This window comes from Nelumbo lutea, chromosome 6 (assembly GCF_056320005.1).
Source record: "Nelumbo lutea isolate HS-2025 chromosome 6, American lotus-T2T, whole genome shotgun sequence".
In the NCBI taxonomy this organism is placed as follows: Eukaryota; Viridiplantae; Streptophyta; class Magnoliopsida; order Proteales; family Nelumbonaceae; genus Nelumbo; species Nelumbo lutea.
The window spans coordinates 6,184,597-6,208,978 of record NC_142689.1 but is presented as its reverse complement, the minus strand read 5'-3'; the positions used below and the strand labels follow the sequence as shown (position 1 = coordinate 6,208,978).

The 24,382-nt window shown below is 39.8% G+C and overlaps 1 protein-coding gene across 4 annotated transcripts in view; it reads right to left on the bottom strand.

The window, feature by feature from the left end:
* The window catches only part of LOC148847043 (uncharacterized), a 71,476-nt gene that overhangs the window by 28,051 nt on the left and 19,043 nt on the right, over positions 1–24,382 (bottom strand). For 3 of the 4 annotated variants that reach the window (XM_088951628.1, XM_088951627.1, XM_088951629.1), the window contains exons 3-10: positions 17,572–17,780; positions 10,681–10,800; positions 8,566–8,694; positions 8,350–8,475; positions 6,208–6,263; positions 6,028–6,127; positions 5,832–5,949; positions 5,495–5,704 (exon numbers count right to left, since the gene is read on the bottom strand). In XM_088951628.1, coding sequence (XP_088807754.1) covers positions 5,495–5,704; positions 5,832–5,949; positions 6,028–6,127; positions 6,208–6,263; positions 8,350–8,475; positions 8,566–8,694; positions 10,681–10,800; positions 17,572–17,780 — 1,068 coding nt within the window. Of the gene's footprint in view, positions 1–5,494; positions 5,705–5,831; positions 5,950–6,027; positions 6,128–6,207; positions 6,264–8,349; positions 8,476–8,565; positions 8,695–10,680; positions 10,801–16,867; positions 16,887–17,571; positions 17,781–24,382 lie in introns of those variants that run through there. The other variant, XM_088951630.1, reaches the window with a different exon arrangement.

The following is a 24,382-nucleotide window of genomic DNA, read 5'->3' as shown; positions in this document are numbered from 1 at the left end:
GCTCACTGTCCCATTCGATTCTTGCTGAAGAATCACTAGTTCTTGGTGAAGAACTACCTACTGATCCTGCTTCACCCTAAGCTGTGTCATCTTCAGTGGAGGGAGGATTTGGTACTCTCTTTGGGCGTGAACACCTACGTTGGGAGGAGCATTCTTGCATGGATTCCGTATCAGGTATATCCCTCCCTCTTTTGGTTTCAGATTTGGTCCGGTTTGGTTACAAGAACGAACCTTGAAAATGCAATTTTCTAAATTGGGAATAGGATTCCCATATGGGAGTAAAGAAATTTTTGAAATTTCGCCCAACCTTCCTGTAGGGTACAGCCATCCATATGATGGATCTCCCATCCCTTCAATTGTCTCCAATATATTTCTTCTCTTCTAACGATCTCCCATACCTTCCTCAATTCAGCTCTTCTACCTCTACTTAAATCATCAAAGGTACCATTTCGCTCTTCACTATCTATCTCCTATAACTTGTGAGGATTCTTTTCTTCTCTTCTTCATAAGCTTTAAATTCCTCTCTTCCCCAAGATTTTAGATTTCTATTTAGATATTTTAATTTCTGTAACAGAATGAATGATGAATCCCACCCAACCCTCTACTTTGCATTCTTCCCACCAAGCAGTAACTTTCTTGTTGAAATTGGTAGAGAGATTGGGTCGAATGGGCCCTAGCCCATTAATTTCTTATTATTGTAGTTCCTAGTTGCTTTGTTTGTTAATGGGCTTCTTTATGGGCCTGTTAATACTTTTTTATGTTTTTTAAGTAGACCGATGAGTTGGCCGCCCACTTAAGGGCAGACTTGTAATTTGATTAGTTTAAGTAAGATTAATAAAAGTTAAGAGAGGTAGAAGAGGAGAAAATTGAACTCTTCTTCTTTCTCCATTCTTCTCCATCATCTTCTTCTTCCTTGTTGTCTTTCTCTTTTCTTTCTTCCCCTTCTTAAATCTGAAATTATTTTGCAGAACTTCATTGGATTAAATCACATCTTGGTATCAGAGCAAGTCTTCCTTCCTTCTCTTTGTTTCATTGTTCTTTCTTTTCCCATACACCCTTTGATTAGAAGAGTGTATGGAGAGATAAGTTGTTGATTGTTCAGAGAGCTTTTATGCCTAGTTGGTAGAGGGTTTGGAGAGTTAGAATCTGGCTGTAGACTGCCAAGAAAGTGAGGCTGCTGTTTTTTGCCCAAAACCCTAGCCCACTAGAGAGTTTCCAATTACAGGTTAGAGAGATAGTTTGAGTGTGACGCTTAATGCTTTGAGGTTCCTTTTTATCTCTAGAAGAGGGTGGTTGCAGTTGGAAGAAGTTTAGGAAGCTCTGGTAGGAGCGGTTGCTTAAATTCCAAGTGCAGTGAAACCCTAGATTTAGGACCTTCAGGTACTGGACTGACCTCAGTTAGGTCCATAAAGACTAAAAACCTTGTTTTTGGAAATTCGTTTGGTCAATGGAGCAAGTTGAGAGTTTGTGCATTTCAAAGCACATGGAGTTTCTTCTCAAAAGGAACAAAGTGGAGAAGCATCCTCCAAATGCTAATGAGATAACGTGCAAGTTTGACACTATCCTTTCCACTAAATGTGTTAAAAGCAACTACTGAGATGTTAGAGGTAACAAGACAAAGTAGGAATAAGTCACTTGTTATCTCATTTTCAGCCAAGAAAAGTGGGCAGAGAACACTATAACATACTAAGAACCCATCGGGATTCCAGTCCGAGTTTCTTGCCTGTATTTAGAAGCAATGACCTACCTTCACAAGTTGTATTGCTGAATGTTGAACCACCAGAACCACTTCCCAAGTAGTACAACATTAAGCATCCATAAGTTTTCAACCACCCCAATGCCACTGACTTTATTTCAACTACATACCATTTTCCAACCAACAAGGTGGAACTTAGAGTCAACTTTCCAACTCTTCCATAGGAAATCTCTCATACTTCTTTCTAACTGTTAGAGTCGATAGTACAAGGGTATTTTGGTCATTTGTCCATCTAGTTGAGAGTGAATGATCTGTTTTGTTTAAGTTTAAGTTATGTGTCCCATACTTAATGAAGGACAATACTGTCTTTTGTAATTCAACTTATATAAAATATAAATACAAGTGGGTCGGCTAGGAGAGAGTAACTTTTCTTCTCTAGACCGAACCCTTTCTTCTTCTTGCACTAGGAAAGAGGAATACATGATACATGGGGAGAAAGACAAAATGCTCTTAATGAGCACCAACTTACCCCTTTTAGATAAATACTAGCTCACACTGTCAATTTATTAAGGGCTACAACAATACCAATAAACAGGAAAGGTGAGAAAGGTCACCTTGCCAAATACCTTCGAATTGTAAAATCTTCCATGTAGACTCCCATTTATTAGCACTGCTAAAGAAGAGGTTACACACACCTTCACCCATTTCTCCACCTTGACCCGAAACCTATCCAATCAACTCATGTAAGGAGAAGTCCAATACTCCAGTTCACTTTGGCCCGAATGTACACTTTGCAATTTTGATATTATTGAGCTCATGATTAACACATTGGCCATAATTTTGTATATATCCCTGATTAAGCTTATCGGTCAAAAGTCTTTGAGCTCGACAGCCCTCCACCCTTCTTGGGAATTGAAGTCAAGAAAGTAGAGTTTGAACTTCTTTCCAAATAAGAACTGGTGAAATTTATCAAAAATCTACTTTAGATCTTATTTGAGGGGCTCCCCTCCTTTCTCAAGGAAAGTCATCAAGAAGCTATTTGGACCAGGTGCTTTGTCCCTTCCCATAACATGAATAACCTCACAAATCTCCTCCTTCAAGAAGTCCTTATCCAATTGCATTGTCTATACGTCATGCCCATATCCATATGCATGCCCATGCCCCCATGCCCCCATACCCATACCCACTTTCGCCTATGCTTCCATTCCTCCTATGAGTTTTTGTAAAATGTAATGATGACCTCTATTCTCCACTATTCTCCCACCACCCTTTTTGGTAGGTAAATGGGCTACACAATGGGGTAGCCATCCCCCAAACCCCAAGAGCCCGGAGCCCCCAACCTGGTGAAGGTGGGATTCAAACCCAAGTCTTTGCTACTGCCTGCTAACTGGCCAAAAACCTTAACAGCAAGCTATCTGGCATCTTGTCTTCCTCCACTACCTGTCCATTGACTAAGAGCCTTTTAACGGTGTTCACTCTCCTAGCATTTGCCACCTTATGGAGAAAGGAGAATTTCCGATCCCCTTCTTTCAACCAAAATACCCTCAACCACTGTCTCCATTTTATCCCATCTTGAATGGCTAGGTTATAATAACTAAGTTCAGATGCAGTCATCTTTCTATTATCCTAATTTGCCTCACCCCTTTTCTTCTTTCTTATTTACCTCTAAGATAATATTGACGCATTTGTTTTTTCTTCATTTCAATCACCTTGAACATTTCCTTTTCTGTGTTTTGATTTTGTCCTTATGCCTTTTCAGCTTCAAACTCATCACATGGCTAGTTGATCTATTAAAATTCATAGACTGCAACCAACCCTAGACCAGATCCATGGAACCATCTTCTTCCAACCACATATCTTTGAAGCTGAAGGGTGAAGGTTTGCTAACGATTCCTCCATAATCCAGAATGATAGGCATGGCATGAGATAAAGGCCTTGGCGTTACTTCTTGTGCCACTTCTGGAAACTTCTCCTCCCAATAACTTGATATTAAGAATACTTCCAGCTTCACTAGTGTAAGCTAAGGCCTTGGCCCCCATACTCCTAACTATATTCGAGTTCAATTGTTGCATCTTAGTCTCTTGGAAAGAAAGAAGCCTGGTTTAAAATATCCCCTTCTAAGTTTGGCTTGATGGGCCCAGTACATGCTCCAAAATAACCAGATCCACAACATTGGTATCTTAGTTTGCCTCGAGTATCATAAATCTATGGTTCTCCACTCGCCAAGCCATTAAAGTCACACACTGTCCGAAAGTAACTGACTTGTTCGAAGACTTTTCAGTAGAGGATATCCTTAGGGGATGGTCGGTAGTGGCAAATTCTTCAACTACACAGTCTGGTTCAGCATTATTGGACACCCGCAGCACAACAAAGGGTAAAATTGAACTTTGACGGAAGCTCTTTGGGTAATCCAGAACCCTCTGGAGATGGGGGAATTTTCAGAGATGTGGAGGGCAGGATGATAGCACCATATTCTGGCCCCATAGGTGTGGGAGATTCTCTGAGAGCTGAAATTATGGCCCTACTACAATGTTGGGTGTATGGACTTTTAGACAACAAATGAGGGAAATACTTTGCTTGGCAAGGGATGTTGGACAGTTGGAGTAATTTTCAAGTGGGTAAGGAGGTCAGCCAATTCTGTAGCCGATACTTTGGCAAAGCAGGGGACCTTCAGGGAAAACCTTTTTTTGGGCTGTGTTGTAATTATTGAAATTGATTGAGGTCAACACTTATAGCCTGAGTGTTGACAGTGTATAATGATTAACTGCTATTTTTAATGAAAGTTACCGTTTCCAATAAAAAAGCCTCTTTACTGTTCTCTTCCTTAGAGGTGCACTGACCATCCACTTTATCAGGAAAGATCCTCTGCAGACATGTCATGACTGACTATTTGATGGTCTGCCTGTTGTTCAAATTTTGAAACCTCTCTCTGACCTCCCTTCTCCCCAATCTACAATTCACTTGGTTCCCTTCTTTTGATCTACGCTTGTGATTGCTCCTGCATGACACCACGACCAAGCTTTAACATGGTAACTCTCTGCTTCTCGACTGCCACATGTCTGTCTGTCTGACACAGTGTCAAGCCCCTAAGAGATCTGACTCCTCTGCCTCTGGAAGCTACCTCCCCCTCTGCCCTGTTGGGGTTGCAACAGGCCATGGTGTCCTTTTTTTTTTGTTGAGAAAAAGCAGTGTAATTGTGTTTGTGAAGAAAAGGAGAGAACCTCCCTTTACAGTGTGTGACCATACAGGCCATGCTGTTATCACTCTAGACCTTGCCCTTCATCACCTTCCAACACTTCACACGATATGGTTTCCTTCCAACACCATAGAGTATCAATGAGCTTTTGCAGCCACAGACATGCAAAACTCTTGGGAGCTTTTGCATGTTTGTGGCCTGATCTACAGCCTAGAGTGACAATATACATTGTCTTCACCTCAACCATGTCAACCAATGTCAGCAGGAGACCTTCCATCTCACCTTCACAAAAAGTCACTCAGTAACTGAAAAAAACTTAGGAGACCTTGAGAGTGAAAGTAAAGCAGAAGCACTTGCTGTTGATCTCAGGCTCTCCAATATAGAGCTTAAAAAGGAGTGCAACATAGATGGTTGAGAACTTGTTAAAATTTAAATGAGCCCGGTTCAAGGACCTGGGCCCAAATCAGGGACCCAACTTACACTAGATCCAACTACCACATTAAGTACAAAAAGAAGGGTTTGAAAAATAGCAGCTTTGCAACATTAAAAAGTAATAATAGTGTGCAGAAAATGGTCAAAGTTAAGTAAAACCATAGGCTTACCTATGATACCACCACCAGCAGTCGAACTGCCCATGCTTTCATTTCCACTTCCACTACCAAGCTCACAAGGCAGGCCAGCATTTCCATAAGCAGCACCACCCTCAATAAAACTGCCATTACAATATCCATCGCCACCTTTACCCCCATGCCCACCACCACTGCCCACCCCACTGCCCAGAACTATACCTCTACCTACACCACCCGTGCATCCTGCAAGCACTCAATTAAAACTTCATGTAGAAGTTAATTCAAGTCCAAAAAGTGGATTGTTTGTCAGATAATAAAAATAAAGTATTCCTTCAGTCATTCTAAAAAAAATGAGAGCCAGAAAACATACCAAGCCCAGATGTGGTTATTATACCAGAGGACTGGACAAGTACAGTTCTTGCCCTATGGAAATGAATAACAGAGCCTTCTATGAGGCCTTCAACAATAATATCTTCAACTCTGCAGATCTACATAGACAAATTACCATAATGAATAATTTCAACCATCTCAAATTGTGTGGCTAATTATAAAACCAATAGTACCACCTGAAGGGTAAAGGACAACGAAGAGTTCAAATTACAATCTTCTGGTGGATGAAGTAGTTCTATAGGGCAATCTTGGAATTCACAGTAGAGTTTTGGTGTCCTACCACATATCAAAAGAGAAAAATTCAGTTAAGAAACAATGAAAATAGTGCATGAAGGATCATATAACTCCAAACCTACAAGGCATCAGAGGTTGCATTTTCCAAAGGACCTCGCAGAACAGATCCAGGTCCAACCTACATGAGAAACAGAGAAGCTCCATTCCATGAGCATGTGCATAAGGTACTGCAAACGGTAATTCCGCATGTCACATACAATTGAGTAATAGCATTTTCAGAGTCCAAACAAAAAAAATGGTAGATATCATACTATATTATCAAGTCAAGAAAAAAGAAAATGACCTATTAATCTTTCTAAACATCAAAATAGCCTTTGTGTTGATGATCCATTAAAGAAATTTGAGTTACCAAATATATCTCTATGGTTGCACAAAATTTTGTTTCTTCTGGAGGTCTTTTTTTTTTTTTTGTGGAGAGAGGGGGAAATTAGGAAGCTGTAGCAAGAAGTTCTGTTAGGAAGGATAAACCAATTACAGTCTGGACCCCCCCCCAGGAGAAGGTTTTATCAAGGCAGCATTTGTTTGCGATACAAACGCAAACCGGTACATTTATGTACTCCGGTTCAGGTTTGTAGGCGGTTGTTTGCAATACATCTCTGCATCATAAAATGGTGGGAAATTGTACTTTCTGACAGCTTCGCTTCGAGAAATCGAGACATTTCCGTAGTTGATTTTTTCGATACAAATATTTGCTTTCTTCAAAGAGAGAGTAAACAAGCTTAATGGATGCATCGATCATCATGGGAGGTGGTCACCATCACTGCTAAACCCTACCACAACGGTAAGTTATCATCGTCTATTTCCTGCCACGGCAACAACAGATCTCACTAAAAATCCATCGAATATGACCAGTAAACATGATTTCCCATTTTTTTACTGACCACTGCCTTATTTTTGTAAATTTGTGCTTACTATTTTCTGGTGTTCTTCGTTCTACCCATCGCATACCAGTGTTGTCCACTCTAAACCACTGCCCATCGGAGACAGTGACCTTCCTCTCTGACATAATCGGTAACATATCTACCACTGTTTTTGGAAAATCTGAGTTATGTATCAATGGTACATAACAAATCTAACTTCGTTTTATATTTTTTGCACCCAGGTACACTTCAGATCTTGCATTATCTTCTACTTTCAACATTTCAAGTAAACCCCATTTGCAGATCTGAAAGCATATCCACTATTTTTTTAAAGCATATCCACTACTTTTAATATTTCAGGTAAACCCCATTTGCAGATCTGAAAGCATATCCCCATTTGTAGAGCATTTAATGTTTGCTCTAATGCTTTCTTCCAAACGCCAGAAAAAATGTACAGGTGTTTGCTTCAATTAGAAACAAACAGCAACATTACAAAATGGGCTCAGAAATGTTAACCCAGTTTGCATTCGTGAACTGATCTGGGGGCCTTTTTGCACTGTACATATTTGTGTTTGTATCGCAAACAAACGCAGCCTAAAGGGCCAGCTGACATTGGAGGAGTTTTTAGAAATTCTGATGAGCACATTCCTGCTGTTTTTTCAGGCCCTGTTGGAGAAGGGGATTCGGTGTGTGCTGAATTCAAAGCTGCCTTATAAGGAGTACAAATTGCTAGGGTGGCTGAAGGAACCAGAAACAGTGGTTTGGAATATAGGGATTTTATGAAAAGATTTAAATGGCTAATCAGAGATATGACAATTATTGTTCAATGGAAGGGAGGTCAGCAAACAGATTAGCTGATTTTTTAGCAAAACAGGGGGTGCATAAGTCTGATTTGTTTGTGGCTCAAATGTAATTCTGTTTGCAATGGGGGCACATCGAGCCTCTGTTTGAAAGATGTCACTGTAACTCCTTTTTTCTATTAATAAAATGTTCATTACTTATCCAAAAAAAATATATTAAAAGGAGGGAGAGGTTCCCTCAAAATATAAAGCGTACAAAGAAAAGAAAGAGCTATACCATATAAATACACAACTATATGCTGTAACCAATCTATTAAATATTAAAATAAAGAAAGCACAATATGTTTAATTTTGGATATCCTGATCCAAGAAAAAAGTTCAATGTCATGACAACTAAAAAATTGCTTCCACTTAAATTGTTCACTCATTTTCCAGGTATTATAGATGCAATAATTCAACTTACAACTGAGTAACAACATGTCGAAGGCTTCCAGTCATCATAAGTAATATGCATAAATAAATTGTGACAGAAGATTCAACTTACATGGATACTATAGAATAATGAAAGAATGAGACGTTGTGCCTCAATCTGATCTCCAGGTCCTGATAAATTCAGTAAGCCTTGTCCATGAACTCCCAAATTTGCATTAGAGTGTATGACAGATGATTCCTGCCATATAATATGGTTAAACAGGTCAGATGTTAGTGCAGTATCAAAAATCTTCTGGAGAAAAATGGCAAACATGGAATGGACAAATACCTTGAGAACAATCAAGTTGCTAGCCTCAAGTAAGGATGTGGCAACTATTGCAGCTCTACCACCATCTATGAGCATTTTAGAGTTCCACATCAAGAGCATTTTAATAGACATACGCAAAGCCCCATAGACCTACTCAATTGAAAATGGTGACAAGAAATCATCATTAATTAGTTATAATAAAAATAGAAGGAGAAACATAACAATCGAAGTTATATTAAACACAAATACACAATATAGAGGAAAATATGTTGAATACTCATGACAATAACCAGATTAGAAAGAGTGTGAACAAGAAATATGCAAGTCTAGGAAGGAAATACCGTTCAGCACTACAGATGATATAACTGTATCCTGTAAGAAGGATACTTGAAATAACAAAATAAAGAAGAAATTTTAGTAAGAAATAACAAATAGCACAATCAGTAAACATTAAACCAGAGCTAAAGAAAAATAAATAAATAATTTATTGATCAGTATAGAAGAACCTAGGCCGATTATAATTGTGAGCCATAGGAAAAATATAAAGACAAGCTAGTTTGATTGTGACAAAAGAAAATGAATTGGATACATCAAATTTGAAATTCTGCAATTTCTATTTGCCAACTTTTCTGCTACATTTTTTTTCGTAATCCTTGTCCCGACATAGTTTAGCAAACGAAGGAAGAAAATGCATTTACTGAAGGAACTGAAGCAACTAAAAATCAAACACTGACAGTTTTTTTTTCTTTTCTTCCCTTAATGGTTAACAGAGAACAGTTCTATTGCATATTTAAAGAAACTGCACAAGGCAGAAGAAATTTTCTATAAATACAAAAGAATAACAGGCAAAAAATGATTTTGTACAATACTGTTAACATCTCCAAAAATAAATGCTGAATCCTTCCAATTAGATGACCTATCCTTATTTTCTGAAATCTTTCAAACTGGAAGGCTAATCAAAACAACAAGAACCAATGTTGTAATGATTTTTTTCAAGAATAAAGATAAAATTTATTAAAAATAAAAGAGATACATCAGAGAGGTGATAAGATATCACCAAGAGAAGAAAAACAGTCTCGAAGACCCTTTGAGAGCCCACTACCCACACGACTTACTAACAAAATGGACACCCAATCAATTCCAAGCTAGGGCCCCATACAAATCACCATTAATACATAGACCAACAGTCCGTCAACTAACCAGAAAACAAAAACCCCTCCTTGCTGCGGCCATGATTTCAGTCTTCCTCTGTGATCGTGTCATCCTGGATTGAAATGTCCTCATCATATACCTTGTCTCCTTTCGAACGGACATTTTTGTTCAATTTCTCTTCCTTCTTTCAAAATCAATGAAAGACATTCTAGAAAACTCCTCACCACCCCAAAAAACAGACCCAAGCTTTCCCAACTGTAACCTCTCTATCCACTATTTTCTGGAGGGTCACCCCACCTGATTCCATCAACTCCATTATTATTTCACAGCAGCTGTCTCGAAGCAGACTCAGAATCAACACCACTCAATTTGTTTTCCTGAGACATTTAGTGAAAACTACATTTGCTCTTTAGAAAACATACTAACCACCTTAGAATAATTTTGGTCAAACTTTTGTCTTAAGTTAAAATTTATATTAGAACACAAAATAGAATTACTACATCAAATACATTAAAATAAAATAAACACGGTATAATATATTTTAGAGAAAATTCCATTTCCTTGTTTTCCCTATCTCCTAGGTATGTACTATAAATGTTGGACATATTTTCTTGTCTTTATTAATATATGAATTAATAAAAGTACAATACACTTATTTTGATTGGTGAACAAATAAACATAGATTTTGGTTGAATTAGGAAATTTTTTATCAAACCATTAAATTACAAGGAGGAATTCTGGGTAAGGAAATAAGCAAGTAAATGTGGATGAAATATAGCACTGACACTTGAATACCTGCATAATGTGCATTGTATTTGTGCAGACCCCACCCTAGGTGATCTAGATGTGTATTTATGGTATAATTGGATTTGCATATCATTCACCAACAAAAAAATCAAGCTTCTTAATCAGGATGTGATTAAATTTACATCACTTAACTACTCATGTAAGAACATGATGTACAAACTAAGATTTGCAGCTTACCTTGATTACTGAATCACTCATTAAAAGCTCTTCTGCCATAAGCTCAAACTCTGAAGAAGGATAATGTGCTAGACCAAAACTCAAAACTCCACCAAACAATATACTAAGTTGCCCTTGCACCTATAAAATGCAACAGCAAATAAAGATTTTTTTTCAGAAAGATAAACTATGAAATAAAGAAATTTTATTCTGAAAAAGACTATTATTTGGTGTGACTAAAATGATTGCAAGGAAATTATTAGTTTTTGTATTAGATTGAAAGTAATAAATCCTTAATACTAACTTACTTTTTTGTTCTCTGTGATGTGGAAATTAAAGCATTGTAAAACATCTATGTAGAGAAGATGGGCCGAATGGCCCATAGGCTGTTTATCCTTTTTTATCTTTTATGTTCTTTGCTGTAATGGGCCTTAATCTGGGCTTTATTCTTCCTTATGTTATGTCTTTTTATTTTTCTGCCCAACTAGGGGCTTCTCTGTAAATAACTAAAGTTTAACTTAATGAAATAGAATTAAGGGAGTAAGAGAAGAGATTATGTTTGAAAAATCTCTCTCTAAACCCAAGTTGCCGCCACCTTCTTCTTCTTATTCTCTCCTCTTGAACTCTGATTTCTACTACTTTCTTTTGAATTTTTGCAACTTTCTGAACAGTCATTTCTTCTCAAAAGGCTGTTTTTCTTCTTGGTATCAGAGCAGGCTCGTTTTTCCCTTTTCACCTTTTTTTCCCATACACAATGTGTATGGAGAACTGAATCGCATGAATAGTTAAAGAAACCTATTTCAGCCCAGTTGTTAGTGGTTTCTAGAGAGAAGAGGACTGGTTTTGTCATCCTCTTAACAGATTCAAGTGTGTTGCTCAAAACCCTAATTTTCTGGAGAAATCTGATTGCAGGCCCTACAGGGAGTTTGACATGGGCGCTCAGTGACTAAAGGCCTTCTCATTCTTATTCTTGAAGATCGAATCAAGTGGATTGGTGTTCTGTGAAGTCTACAAGGAGCGGCTGAGTTTTCCCTGTTTCTCCCAGCTTCCGGGTGTGACGCAAGTTATTGGTACGGCTGCATAGAGGTTGGCTCACAACACAGATTTTGTTCTGTCTTCATTTGTTGTTATTCAAAGTTGTTTGAAGCCATTTTTGAAGTATTCAAGAAGATGAACTCCTCAGACTTTGAAAACAAGCATGTTGTTGAATCCGGACAAGTTCCAAGAGCCTCTGTAGACTCTCTACTGGCTGTGACCATAGTCAAGTTGGATGGAACTAATTATCTGGCTTGGTCACAATTAGTAAAAATTCATATTTGTAGTAGAGGCAAATGGGGTTTTATCTCCGGGAGCAAAAAGGCTCCTCCGGAAGATGATCCATCATATGAAAAGTGGATGCAAGAAAATTATACTGTTATTGGATGGCTTGTGAACTCAATGCAGCCACAGATTAGTCAGCACTATTTATGGATGAATTCAGCAAAGGAAATTTGGGATAGTGTTGCTGAAACATATTCCCAAAAATTAAATGTGGCCAGCGTTTACAAGTTGAGAAGTGATGTGAAGAATTTGAGACAGGGGGAGAAACCATTAGTCGTATACTTCTCAACACTGAAGTCTTTATGGCAAGAAATAGATTTGATAGAAGTTGTAGCCTGGGACACCACTAAGGATGCTGAGACCTACAGAAAATTGGTTGAGAGAAACAGGGTGTTTGAGTTCTTGACAGTGCTAAATCCAGAGTACGACATTACAAAGCAAAATATTTTATCCAATGATAGTGTCTCACTGTCTCAAGCATATGCCTTGGTAAGTAATGAAGAAAGCACAAGACTTGTCCAGGTCTAAGGGGCTGGTCTAAATGATCACTTTGCTAATATGGGAGTGAAACCAAGGGGGTTGCAGGGACTCCTAGTAGCTCAAGGAAGAAAGAGATTATCTGTGAGTACTGTAAAAAGCCAAAACACACTAAAGACAAGTGCTAGAAATTGCATCCTGAGCTCCTACCACTTTGGTTTTAGAAGAAGTCTGATAATATAAAAGCAGGGAGTGTCAATGTTGTTGTTGATCCAGATAGTGACAGATACCAAACTAAAGAGATGATGGCTAGTGAGCAGTTAGCAGCTATGAAGGCAGAATATGAGAAGTTTGGGAGGATGATCAATCACCTAGAGGGTGTGACCTCTTCTTCCAACCCTCCAGGAAATTCAACCTCTTCTGCATTTGCTCATTCAGGTATATACGAGCTTCTGCCAATCATACAACCATTTCAGGTAATCGTAGGATCCCTTGGATTATTGATTTTGGTGCTTCTGATCATATGACCAGCCTTTCTACTTTGTTTGTTTCATATGATTTACTTCCTGGACGTGACAAAATCACCCTAGCCAATGGCTCTCTTGCCCCTATCTCTGGCAAGGGAACCATCAAGGCTACAGACTACTTGGTTCTTCCTTCTGCTCTTCATGTACCTAGACTAAATACAAACTTGTTATCTGTAAGTAGCATATCTAAGTCATTAAACTGTTGTGTAACCTTCTTCCCTTCCTACTATGTTTTTCAGGATCTAAAGTCTCAGAAGGTGATTGGGAGTGGTTGTGAGGCGAATGGAATATATCTGCTGGATACTCCTGGACAGTGCCATGAACAACCTGAAAAAATTGCTTTTGGGTCTACATCTACATAGTCTATCAGTCGAGTCATGTTATGTCATTTTCGTTTGGGTCATCTTTCTTTTTCTGCATTAAGTCATTTATTCCCAGAACTGTTAAAGGGAATTAGTTTGTCCAGTCTTCATTGTGAGTCTTGTGAATTGTCAAAACATTGTAGAAACAATTATCCTCTGAGTAATAAAAGATCTTCTTCTCCTTTTAATATTGTGCAATCTAATGTGTGGGGGCCTTACCACTTACCTTCTATGGGTGGCTACAAATATTTTATCTTGTTCATTGATGACTTTTCTCGACTCACTTGGATATTTTTTATGAAGTCCTGTGATGAAGTTCCCAGACTTGTGAGGCAATTCCATGAATTTGTCCTAACCCAGTTTGATATCAGAATTAAAATTTTCAGATCCGACAATGCAAAAGAATATTTTGAGAAAGACCTGACCTACTATCTCACTGATTTAGGGGTTATTCATCAAAGCTCCTGTGTTAAGACCCCAGAACATAATGGAGTTGTTAAAAGAAAAAATAGACATACTGTTGAAGTTACAAGAAGTATTCTATTTGCCTCACATGTCCTACAAAATTTTGGGGTGATGTTGTTCTCACTGCTACCTACCTTATAAACTGTATGCCATCCAGGGCTTTAGGGTTTAAGTCTCCTTTCAGTCTTCTTCATCCGGACAATGAACTTTTTCCTATTCCTCTTCATGTCTTTGGCTGCACTTGTTATGTACATATCCCAAGTGTCCAAAGACATAAATTTGAACCAAAAGCCCACAAGTGTATCTTCCATGGTTATTCCCCCACACAAAAGGGTTATTGTTGTTTTGATCCGAAGATTGGCACTCGATATGTCTCAATAGATGTCACCTTTGATGAGCTTTCTTCCTTTTATGGTTCTTCTCTGGCAAGACATTGTCCAAAGGGGGAGGATTTGTCACAGGTGTTTGTTCTTCCTCTTCTTGTCCCAGTTGAGTCTTTTGCTGAATCTCTTCCTCCTTCAAATGAGTCAAGGGAGGATCAGTCACTTCACTCTCATTCCAGTGTTCCTATTCCTCCTCCTTTACCTCCTCGCCCTCTTGTTAATCCCAGGTTGTACCAACGGCAGAGAACTAGAAATGAGCATATTGTTTCCCCTCCAACTCATGAGCCTCATGCACTTCCAGTTACAGATGAGACAACAGGTACTGTTACAGCCCCTTTGGAGCCATCCTTCCCAGACCTTGATATCCCCATTGCTATTAGGAAAGGAAAAAGGAAGTGTACTGCACATTGCATTTCCAAACACCTTTCTTATAGTTTGCTCTCTCCTTCATATTTTGCCTACCTTTCTTTTGTTATTTCTAACCCAGTTCCCAGGTCTGTGTCAGAAGCTCTTACTATTCCAAAATGGAGGGATGCTATGAGAACAGAAGTTGATGCCTTGCACAAGAATGACACTTGGGAAGTGGTTGATTTGCTTGAAGGGAAGGATCCAATAGGCTATAAGTGGGTTTTTACTACCAAATATCATGTTGATGGCACCACTGAAAGGTACAAGACTAGGCTGGTTGCAAAAGGCTATACACAAACATATGGGATTGATTATCTGGAGACCTTTGCCCATGTTGCCAAGATGACTTCTGTGAGCATTCCACTATCTTTGGCTACATACTCAGACTGGCCACTTTATCAACTAGATGTAAATAATGCATTTCTGAATGGAGAGTTACATGAGGAGGTCTATATGTCTCTTCCTCCAAGGATGTATGAAAAAAGATATGAAAGAAAGGTCTACAGGGTGAAGAAATCTCTTTATGGACTCAAATAGTCTCCTAGAGCATGGTTTGAAAGGTTTAGGGCTGCCCTTGTTAGCTTTGGCTTTGTACAGACACAGTTTGATCATACCCTCTTTGTGAAGAGGAGAGGATCCTTGGTCGTTTACCTGATTGTGTATGTTGATGATATTGTTGTGACTGGTAATGATGTCTTAGGGATTAATGATCTCAAATCTTTCCTTCATACAGAGTTTGAGATCAAAGATCTGGGGGAATTGAGATACTTTCTTGGCGTAGAAGTTTCTAGATCCAAGGATGGGATCCTTATCTCTCAGAGAAAGTATGTTCTAGATTTGCTCTCTGAAACGGGGAAGATGGGTGCTAGTCCAGTTGCTACTCCTATCGATATGAGCCAAAAACTCTCTACTTCATATGGAATATTGTTAGAAGAAAAGGGAGTCTTCCAAAGACTACTTGGAAAACTTCTTTATCTATGCATGACTCGGCCAGACATTGCATATGCTGTCAATTGCATCAGTCAGTTTATGCGTGCTCCCAGGGATACTCACATGGCAGCAGCAGAGCGGATTCTATGTTATTTGAAGCGCTCCCCTAGAAAGGGAATTCTATTTGCTAAGCATGGCCATATGAAACTTGAAGCCTACACAGATGTTGACTGAGCCGAAAACATTGATGACAGAAGATCTATCTCTGGGTACTGTAGTTTGGTGGTAGGTAATATTGTCTCTTGGAGAAGCAAGAAACAATCAGTTGTTGCTCGATCTTCAGTCGAAGCAGAATACAGAGCCATGGCTCATGGAGTCTCTGAACTATTGTGGCTTACATCCTTGATGGAGGAACTAGGTATTGAGCATGATAAGCCAATGATGTTGTACTGTGATAATCAGGCCGCTATCGACATTGCTCACAACCCAGTGCAACATGACAGAACTAAGCATATTGAAGTTGACAGACACTTCATTCGAGAAAGAGTGGCTTCTGGAGAAGTGTGTCTACCTTTCATCACCTCTGAAGGACAGTTAGTTGATTTCCTCACCAAGGGCATTCCCAAGGCTAAACTTCAACATGATACTGGCAAACTTGGCATGATTGACATCTATGCTCAGCTTGAGGGGGAGTGTAGAGAAGATGGATCGAATGGACCATAGGTTGTTTATCCTTTTTTATCTTTTATGTTCTTTGTTGTAATGGGCCTTAATCTGGGCTTTATTCTTCCTTATGTTATGTCTTTTTAATTTTCTGCCCAACTAGGGGCTTCTCTATAAATTACTAAAGTTTAACTTAATGAAATAGAATTAAGGGAGTAAGAGAAGAGATTATGTTCGAAAAATCTCTCTCTCTGAACCCAAGTTGTCGCCACCTTCTTCTTCTTCTTCTCTCCTCTTGAACTCTGATTTCTGCTACTTTCTTTTGAATTTTTGCAACTTTCTAAACAGTCCTTTCTTCTCAAAAGGCTGTTTTTCTTCTATCTAAAAACAATTTCCTTGTTCACTAATAAAGCAGAAATAAATAATTATGGAACTATGTAGCCCTCTGAATTAAGTAGTCTTAGGCTGTTTACTACATTTTACAGCTGTTTTGAGTTCTTTTAAAAAAATAGAAGATTTGAGGCAGAAATAAATAATTATGGAACTATATAGCCCTCTGAATTAAATGGTCTTAGGCTGTTTACTACATTTTACAGCTGTTTCGAGTTCTTTTTTAAAAAATAGAAGATTTGAGGCATATATTGATATTACAAAAAGAAGAGGAACCCTTAACTTATTATATTTTAGAGGTACCCATGTTCTTAAGAGCTCTTTGTTGTGTCCCACCTCCCTAACTCAAAAGAAATATGGTGGCATCCATAATTGGTTGATATTGATCTTCTGAAACACAGAAACACACTTCTCATTTTTTAAGTTCAGTTGGATCTGTATTTCCTTTCTTATAGATAGCCATATCCTGTTCATCAAAACAATTAAAAGAAGCTGATAAAGAAAAAAAAATTATAAGAAGCTTATAAGATACATATCTCCTTCAAGCTATAAGAAGTTTATAAGTAACAAGGCACTCAAAGACTTGGAACGAAATGATTTTACTATAGCTTTCAGTTGCATCTAAGAAGTCCAGCATCTACAATGGAGACATATTCAATTGTTTAAGAAATTATATAAATGAGATCATTTAGGATCTCAAGAAATGAACTAATTTATATCTTCTTTTTCACCTACCAGTCTAAGATGGAGGGAATTCAGGGTTCAAATGCTTTTTTATCAACTCAGGGTTCAAATGTTGGTGATAAATAAAATAAAATGATTCACTTCACTTGGTATCTCAATCCCATAAATCCAATGTACCCACTTTACACAAAACTCAATGAAAAGCAGAGTTATTAGACAAGCCATCCTTTAATGTAACCAGATAATGAAGTAAAATCCATCAAAGAGATAGTAGGGACTGACATAAAAGTTATCCTCACTGACCTGAACACGACTCCAGAGCAGCGGAACAGTAGCTTTAGCATGATTTCGGACATAAACATTTGTCCAGAGGGGATGATTGGGAAACTCTAAAAGAAGCGTATCAGTGTTTGTTGACATGTTGTGATTGCTTATAATAAGATTCCGAGGAACAGTGTCATAAAATGTCCCAGCAGCCCCAGAGTTATCTGGACAACCAAAGCTTCTTCCTCCTGCAACCAATGGAAAGAATTGTAGCAGATCAGAACAAATCAAAATGATGAAAAGGTATCTCTGAACGTAAACAAGAAAAGACCAAATATGAAAAACTCTTTGATCAAATAACCAGCATCCAGTAGTCAAATACCCAGAAAAGGATGATTAGGACAGCACATCATTGTCAATGATAAAGTTCAGACTTGTGATGTTCTTAGGTTCGAAATGGTAAGGAGAGAGAAATAATGGTGAAAGAGTAGAAGAAAGAGAAGAGAAGAGAATAGGAGAGGAGAGGAGAGGAGAAGAAGAGAAAAGAAGGTCTGGTTCAAACTTGAGAGATCTCTCTCTAGTCGGCTAGTTTTATTTAAAGTTTTCTAAAGCAATGCACAATGACTATTGTGCCCCCACTTAAGTGTGGGACACATCACTTAACTTAGGATCTACTTGTACCTACATCAAGCATATAAAACAATGTAAATTGACTATACTACCATTCTACAGCCAACTCTAACACTCCCCCTCAAGCTGGTGAGTATATGTCATATAGTCCCAGTTTGTTACATATGTAATCCACACTTCCCCGACTCAAACCTTTGGTAAACAAGTCTTCCCATTGATTTCCTATGTTCACATATGTTGTACTTATCACTCCACAAAGCACCTTCTCTCTTACAAAATGGAAATCAACTTCTATATGCTTTGTTCTTTCATGAAACACAGGATTAGAAGAAATATGAACCGCAGCTTGGTTATCGCAATACAGCTTCATAGGAGTGTTAATCAAGTACCCCATTTCCTCCAAGAGATGCTTCAACCACACTAATTCACATGTTGTGTGTGCCATGGCTCTATATTCAACATCTGCACTGCTTCTTGCTACCACTATCTACTTCTTACTCCTCCATGTCATCAAATTGCCCCTGAAAAACATGCACTACCCTGTACTGAACCTTCTGTCAGATATGGAACCGGCCCAGTCAGCATCAGTGTATCTCTCTATCTCAAGACTTCCTCCACTTTTATATAAAAAGCCACGACCTGGAGCTCTCTTCAAGTACCGTACAATCCTTAGAACCACATCCTAATGTGAGATTCGAGATTCTACATAAACTAGCTCACTACGGTAACTACAAATGAAATATCAAGCTGAGTGATCGTTAGGTAGTTCAACTTACCTACCAATCTCCTATACCCTCCAAGATCTTCAAACTCCTCACCTGCATCACTACTGAACTTGACATTCGGTTCCATGGGTGTGTCAGCTGGTCTAGCACCTAACAAACATGTCTCCTCTAGCAAATCAAGAACATATTTCCTCTTACACAAATTAATACCATGCTTGGACTTCGCTACCTCTATCTCTAAGAAGTATCTTAATTTTCCAAGGTCCTTTATCTAGAAGTGACCATGCAAGAAAGTCTTCAACCTATCAATCCCCAACTTGTCACTGCCAATGATAACCAAGGTTCAAAGTATCGATACAATACACCCCGTATCGGGCATATCGTCTTGTATCTTTTGGTCTCAATACACCTATTTACAGGCATTTTGGGATCCCCCAATTATTTCAATAAAAAAACACTTAAAAAACATCTCCAAAAATCAAATTTTGAAAAAAATAAAACTAGAAAAAACATTGAGTGGTGAGTTTTTAGTACCGATACACGGGGGCGTATCGATATTTTGAACCTTGATGATAAAAATACCATCTACATATACCACCAATAAAATCTTACCAACACTGGACTCATAGTTGAATACGGAATGGTCGACCCGACACTGCTTCATGCCAAATTTCTTCACCACTTCACTAAATCTGCCAACCTATCACTGCCAATGATAACAGTATCATCTACATATACCACCAATAAAATCTCTCCAACACTGGACTCATAGCTGAATACGGAATGGTCGACCTTTCACACCAAATTTTTTCACCACTTCTCTAAATATGTCAAACCATGAATGGGGAGAATGTTTAAGCCCATAAATAGCTTTCTTAAGTCTACACAACTTACCATCATCCCCCTAAGCAGCAAACCCTAGTGGTTGCTCCATATACACTTCCTCAAGGAGATCACCATGTAAAAAGGCATTCTTGATGTGGAACTAAAACAAAGGCCAACATACATAGCAGCAAGGGAGATCAAAACACGAACGGAGCCAATCTTGGCAACTGGGGAGAAGGTGGTTGTGTAGTCTATACCATACATCTGTAAATAACCTTTGGCAACCAACTGAGCTTTCAACCTCTCAACACTCCCATCAGGTAAAAACTTAACAGTGTACACCCACTTACAACATAGTTTTCAAGCCGCCAAGGCGAGGCTAGGCAACTAGGGGGCGCCTTGTCACCTAGTCGCCTAGGCGATGGACTTTTTATGTTAAAAACATAGATCCTAGGGTAGTTCCCTAGGTACCATAACCATATTTCTTTAATAATTATTCATGATTTTCATAAGAAAAGTATAAATTTCATATTAAAGCATAGAAAATCAACATATTCATGATTTTCATAATTATTCCCTAGGTACTATTTCTTTAATAGTTTCTGATCCTCTTTTCTTCCTGACCAAGAATTCTTCAAAGTTCTTCCCTTTTGTTTTCCATGTTAAGTGGATATATTCTTCTGATCTTTCACATTGACTGATGTTATTTATGACCTCTTGACAGAGTGCAGTTTATCCTTTGGAAGAAGTAAGGATGAAGGCAATACGTCTGGTAGCTAACAAACTTTATCCTATATCATCAATTGCTCAACAAATAGAAGACTTTGCTAAGAAAATGATGCGCTCAGTAACAAATGGTGTTAATGTTATGGAAGGAACAGATGCAGAAGAATTGCCTAGTGAAGTGCAAAAGGATTGCCTAGTGAAATGCTGCGCTCAGTAACAAATAGTGAGGTTGATTGAGCTGCCTTTCCATCTTTGGAAACATGATGTAGCTGTCTCTATTAAACATGGATACATGTGATGTGCTGAGAGAGAGAGGAAGATGGAGGACGAGAGAAGGTTCAGAGTAGTAAGAAGATGGAGGTCTGAAGTGTCGATCGAAGCCAAGACTTTCAAGTTCGAAGAGGAAAGGTTCAAAGGTAAGGATGCAATGAAAATCAGAGAGAATAACAGGGCGACTGTGTTGGTATCAAAGGAGGTCACTGTCTGGATGAAAGGTTTCATAGATGGGGCTATCAACTCTGGTAAGGTGAATGGCTGGAAAAACTCCATGTCAGCTCTAGGTAAGAAATATGTAACAGAATTGAAAAGAAACAGAAAGGGATGGTTCATCTCTGTGGTGGAGTTTTTTGGAACAAATGGAAAACAAATGCTATGTGTGCCGGAAGGGAGATTGCGGAAAGGGTGGATGGATTTTGTGAAGGTGATATAGTCTTTCCTTGTAGCCTCGAAAGATAAGAGAGTGGATGGGGTGAAGAGAACTGGTCAAAAATCCAAAGACCAGGGTCAAAAAGTTCAGGAAGGGGCAGTTTCGATTAGTACCTCTGGGAGTGTAGAAGTGCAAGGCCTTCCGACTGAAATGGTGGTTACTTGCTCTTCTATTCATCGAAGATTATTGGCAGGAGCAGGGAAGGATGAGTGGAAGAAAAGAAGGGTGCCAGTGGCTGATAAAGGAGTGACAGATTGGATGAGGGTTCTGAGTACAGTTGCAGGGGAGATAGGTATTGGAAGTGAAGCTATGTTGTTCCCTTTTGCAGAGACAAAAGCCGTGCTTGATGTAGGCGACCAGGAACTAAGTTTTAAAGCAGTTGCGGTGGATGGAGGTCTGATACAGGTTCAGAACTGGAGCCCAATCTGCAATGAAGTTGAAGCCCAAGATGGGTGTGTCCGGCTGAAGCTTGTAGGCCTTCCATTTCACCTTTGGCAAGGCCTTCCGACTGAAATGGTGGTTACTTGCTCTTCTGTTTATCGAAGATTATTGGCAGGAGCAGGGAAGGATGAGTGGAAGAAAAGAAGGGTGCCAGTGGCTGATAAAGGAGTGACAGATTGGATGAGGGTTCTGAGTATTGCAGGGGAGATAGGTATTGGAAGTGAAGCTATGCTGTTCCCTTTTGCAGAGACGAAAGCCGTGCTTGATGTAGGCGACCAGGAACTAAGTTTTAAAGCAGTTGCGGTGGATGGAGGTCTGATACAGGTTCAGAACTGGAGCCCAATCTGCAATGAAGTTGAAGTCCAAGATGGGTGTGTCCAGCTGAAGCTTGTAGGCCTTCCATTTCACCTCTGGCGAGACTCTGTTCTTGAGCACATCGTGCAGGGTCTGGGAGGCATCTTGGTGAAAGCTGATAAACGAAATCTGGCTGTCGTGGAGTTACAGGTAGCTGGTGTAAGGCATGAGAACTTGCCGAGGTTCTTTGAAATCTGCTCGGATGAAGCTTGGTACAATGTGTGGGTGGCTTCAGAAGTTGAACAGTCGTGGTGGGAAGGTGCTCCTATGGTAGAAGATGATGAGCTGGCTGGGTGGTGGACACATGGAGGGCAGAGGGTGGGAGATGAAAAGTGGAGCAGACGAAAGTTATTTTTGGGGTTACTGAGCCGGCTAGGGAAAACCAAACGACAAGCAACCTAAATAAGGAAACTAATTCAAATGGGTTTGAATTAAACAAATTAATGGCGGGCCCTTCTTATGCTGACGTGGCAAAGAGGCAGGATGGGTTGGGGAGCCGAAAGGTTTGGTCCGAGCCGTTGAAGGTGGCGGGTGGGTCATGCAGGGTGAAGTTTGAGCCAGGACAGTGTTCGAAGGGCCCACGTGACAACTTAAAAGGTCACACGGGCGGGTCGGGTGGGTGTAACACCAAAAGGAGGTTCCACTTGAAGGACCCACGTGATAACTTAAAATGTCACGTGGGTCGGGGTATGGGGACTCTTCTTGGGCCATTGATAGACGATGATAATGGTCTATCATCGTCCCAAGTCGCGAGAAGGGGGAGGGGAGGGGGGGGAATGCGCGCAGCAGCAGAAAATGGAGAAGAAGGTGGATTTGCAGTGGGTTTCCCAACGAAGTCTGGAGGAGCTTAGCGCCCTGCGACGCTCCTTAGAGAGGCCGAATCCAAGATACACTACAGAAAGAACTGAAGAGAGGGAAGACAAAGATGAAGGTTGGGTGCAGTGCAGTGAAGGAGATGAAGAATCGGAGGACTTTTCTTTTGATGGTACTAGCGTGGGCAATGTAAATGACGAAGGTAGTTGTGCTGGAGGTGACACGGACGGGTGGAACATTGCAAGCTTATTTCAGGGTGAAGATTGTAATTGGCTTAACTCATTCCCAAGAATACAGAGTGTGCAAGGAATAACAAAAGGGGCAAACCGGGAGAACCGGAAGCAGAGCAGGAACACACCATCTAGGGGTGAATCAGGGGTAGAGTGGAAAGATCACCAGGACGACCAAAGGACAAAAGTATTTTCCAACCAACTCAGGGAGATAGACGTTTACCAACCTCTGGAACAAGAGAGGGAGGCCTGGAGCAGTCTTTTTCTAGCCTGTCCATCAGTCCCAAGTAACCAAGTGAATTCGGTTTGTGCTACTAATGTGTCTCTGTGTCTTTGGTTCCAGATTCCGTTCCAGTTTCATGTCCTGTAGCCCATGAATATGCAGCCAAGCTAGTTGGCGGGCTCTCCGAGGAGGGGGAGAGGGGAAGAAAGGAAAGTGGGAATGTGCGGGAAGGTATAAGAGTGAAAAGTGTGGGAAATCATTGAAAGAGTGTTTAAGGGAGTGGAAGGAAAGTTGATCTGGAGGAGGAAAGGGGAGGAAGGAAGAGGGGAGGGGTTAGTGGAGAGGAGGGAAGGGAATGAGGGTAGAGATGGAGAGGATTACAGGGAGAGAATAGGGAAGGAGGGAGGTAACGGGAGAGGGAGGATGGATGGAGAGGAAAGAACAGAGGTGGGACCAGAGGAGAGGAAGAAAGGGCAGGTGGACAGAGATGGAGAGGATTTTGTAGGAAGGGTAGGGGTGGAGGACTCGGTGAGAGAAGACATGATAGCAAAATTTGTAAGGAAGTTGGGTTGTAGGTTGGAAGATTTGAATGTGTTGAAAGAAAGCTTACAGAAGAGGAAGAAGGAGATCAGAACAAAAAAGAGGAGATTGAGTGAAGTAGAGAGACTGAAGAGAGATGTAGAAGGTGACAAGAAGCTCAGGGTAAAAGGAGATAGAAGGAAAGGGGGAAAGTAGTGGGTAGGTGGCAAGGGGTTTAAAAAAGAAGCGGAATGAAGATTCTTAGTTGGAATGTGAGGGGAATTGGGAGTGCAAGGAAGAGAGCGACAATAAAAGAGGTAATAAGGAGGTATAACCCAGATATTGTGTTGTTGCAAGAGTCTAAGAGAATGGAGTTTAATAACAAATGGGCAAGGAGTGTATGGAAAGCTAGGGGGATTGGTTGGGTGGCTACTCCCTCGTGGGGTGCTTCCAGGGGGATTGTAACAATGTGGAAGAGGGATGTGGTTGAAGGTTTAGAGGAGTTGATCAAAAAGTACTCGGTTTCCATGAAGTTTAAGCAAAAAGAGGATAATTATATGTGGGTGCTCACAAATGTATATGGACCAAATGACTACAGACAGAGAAAGGAGTTATGGGAGGAATTGGCTGATGTTAGAGGGTTGTGGGATGGGCCCTG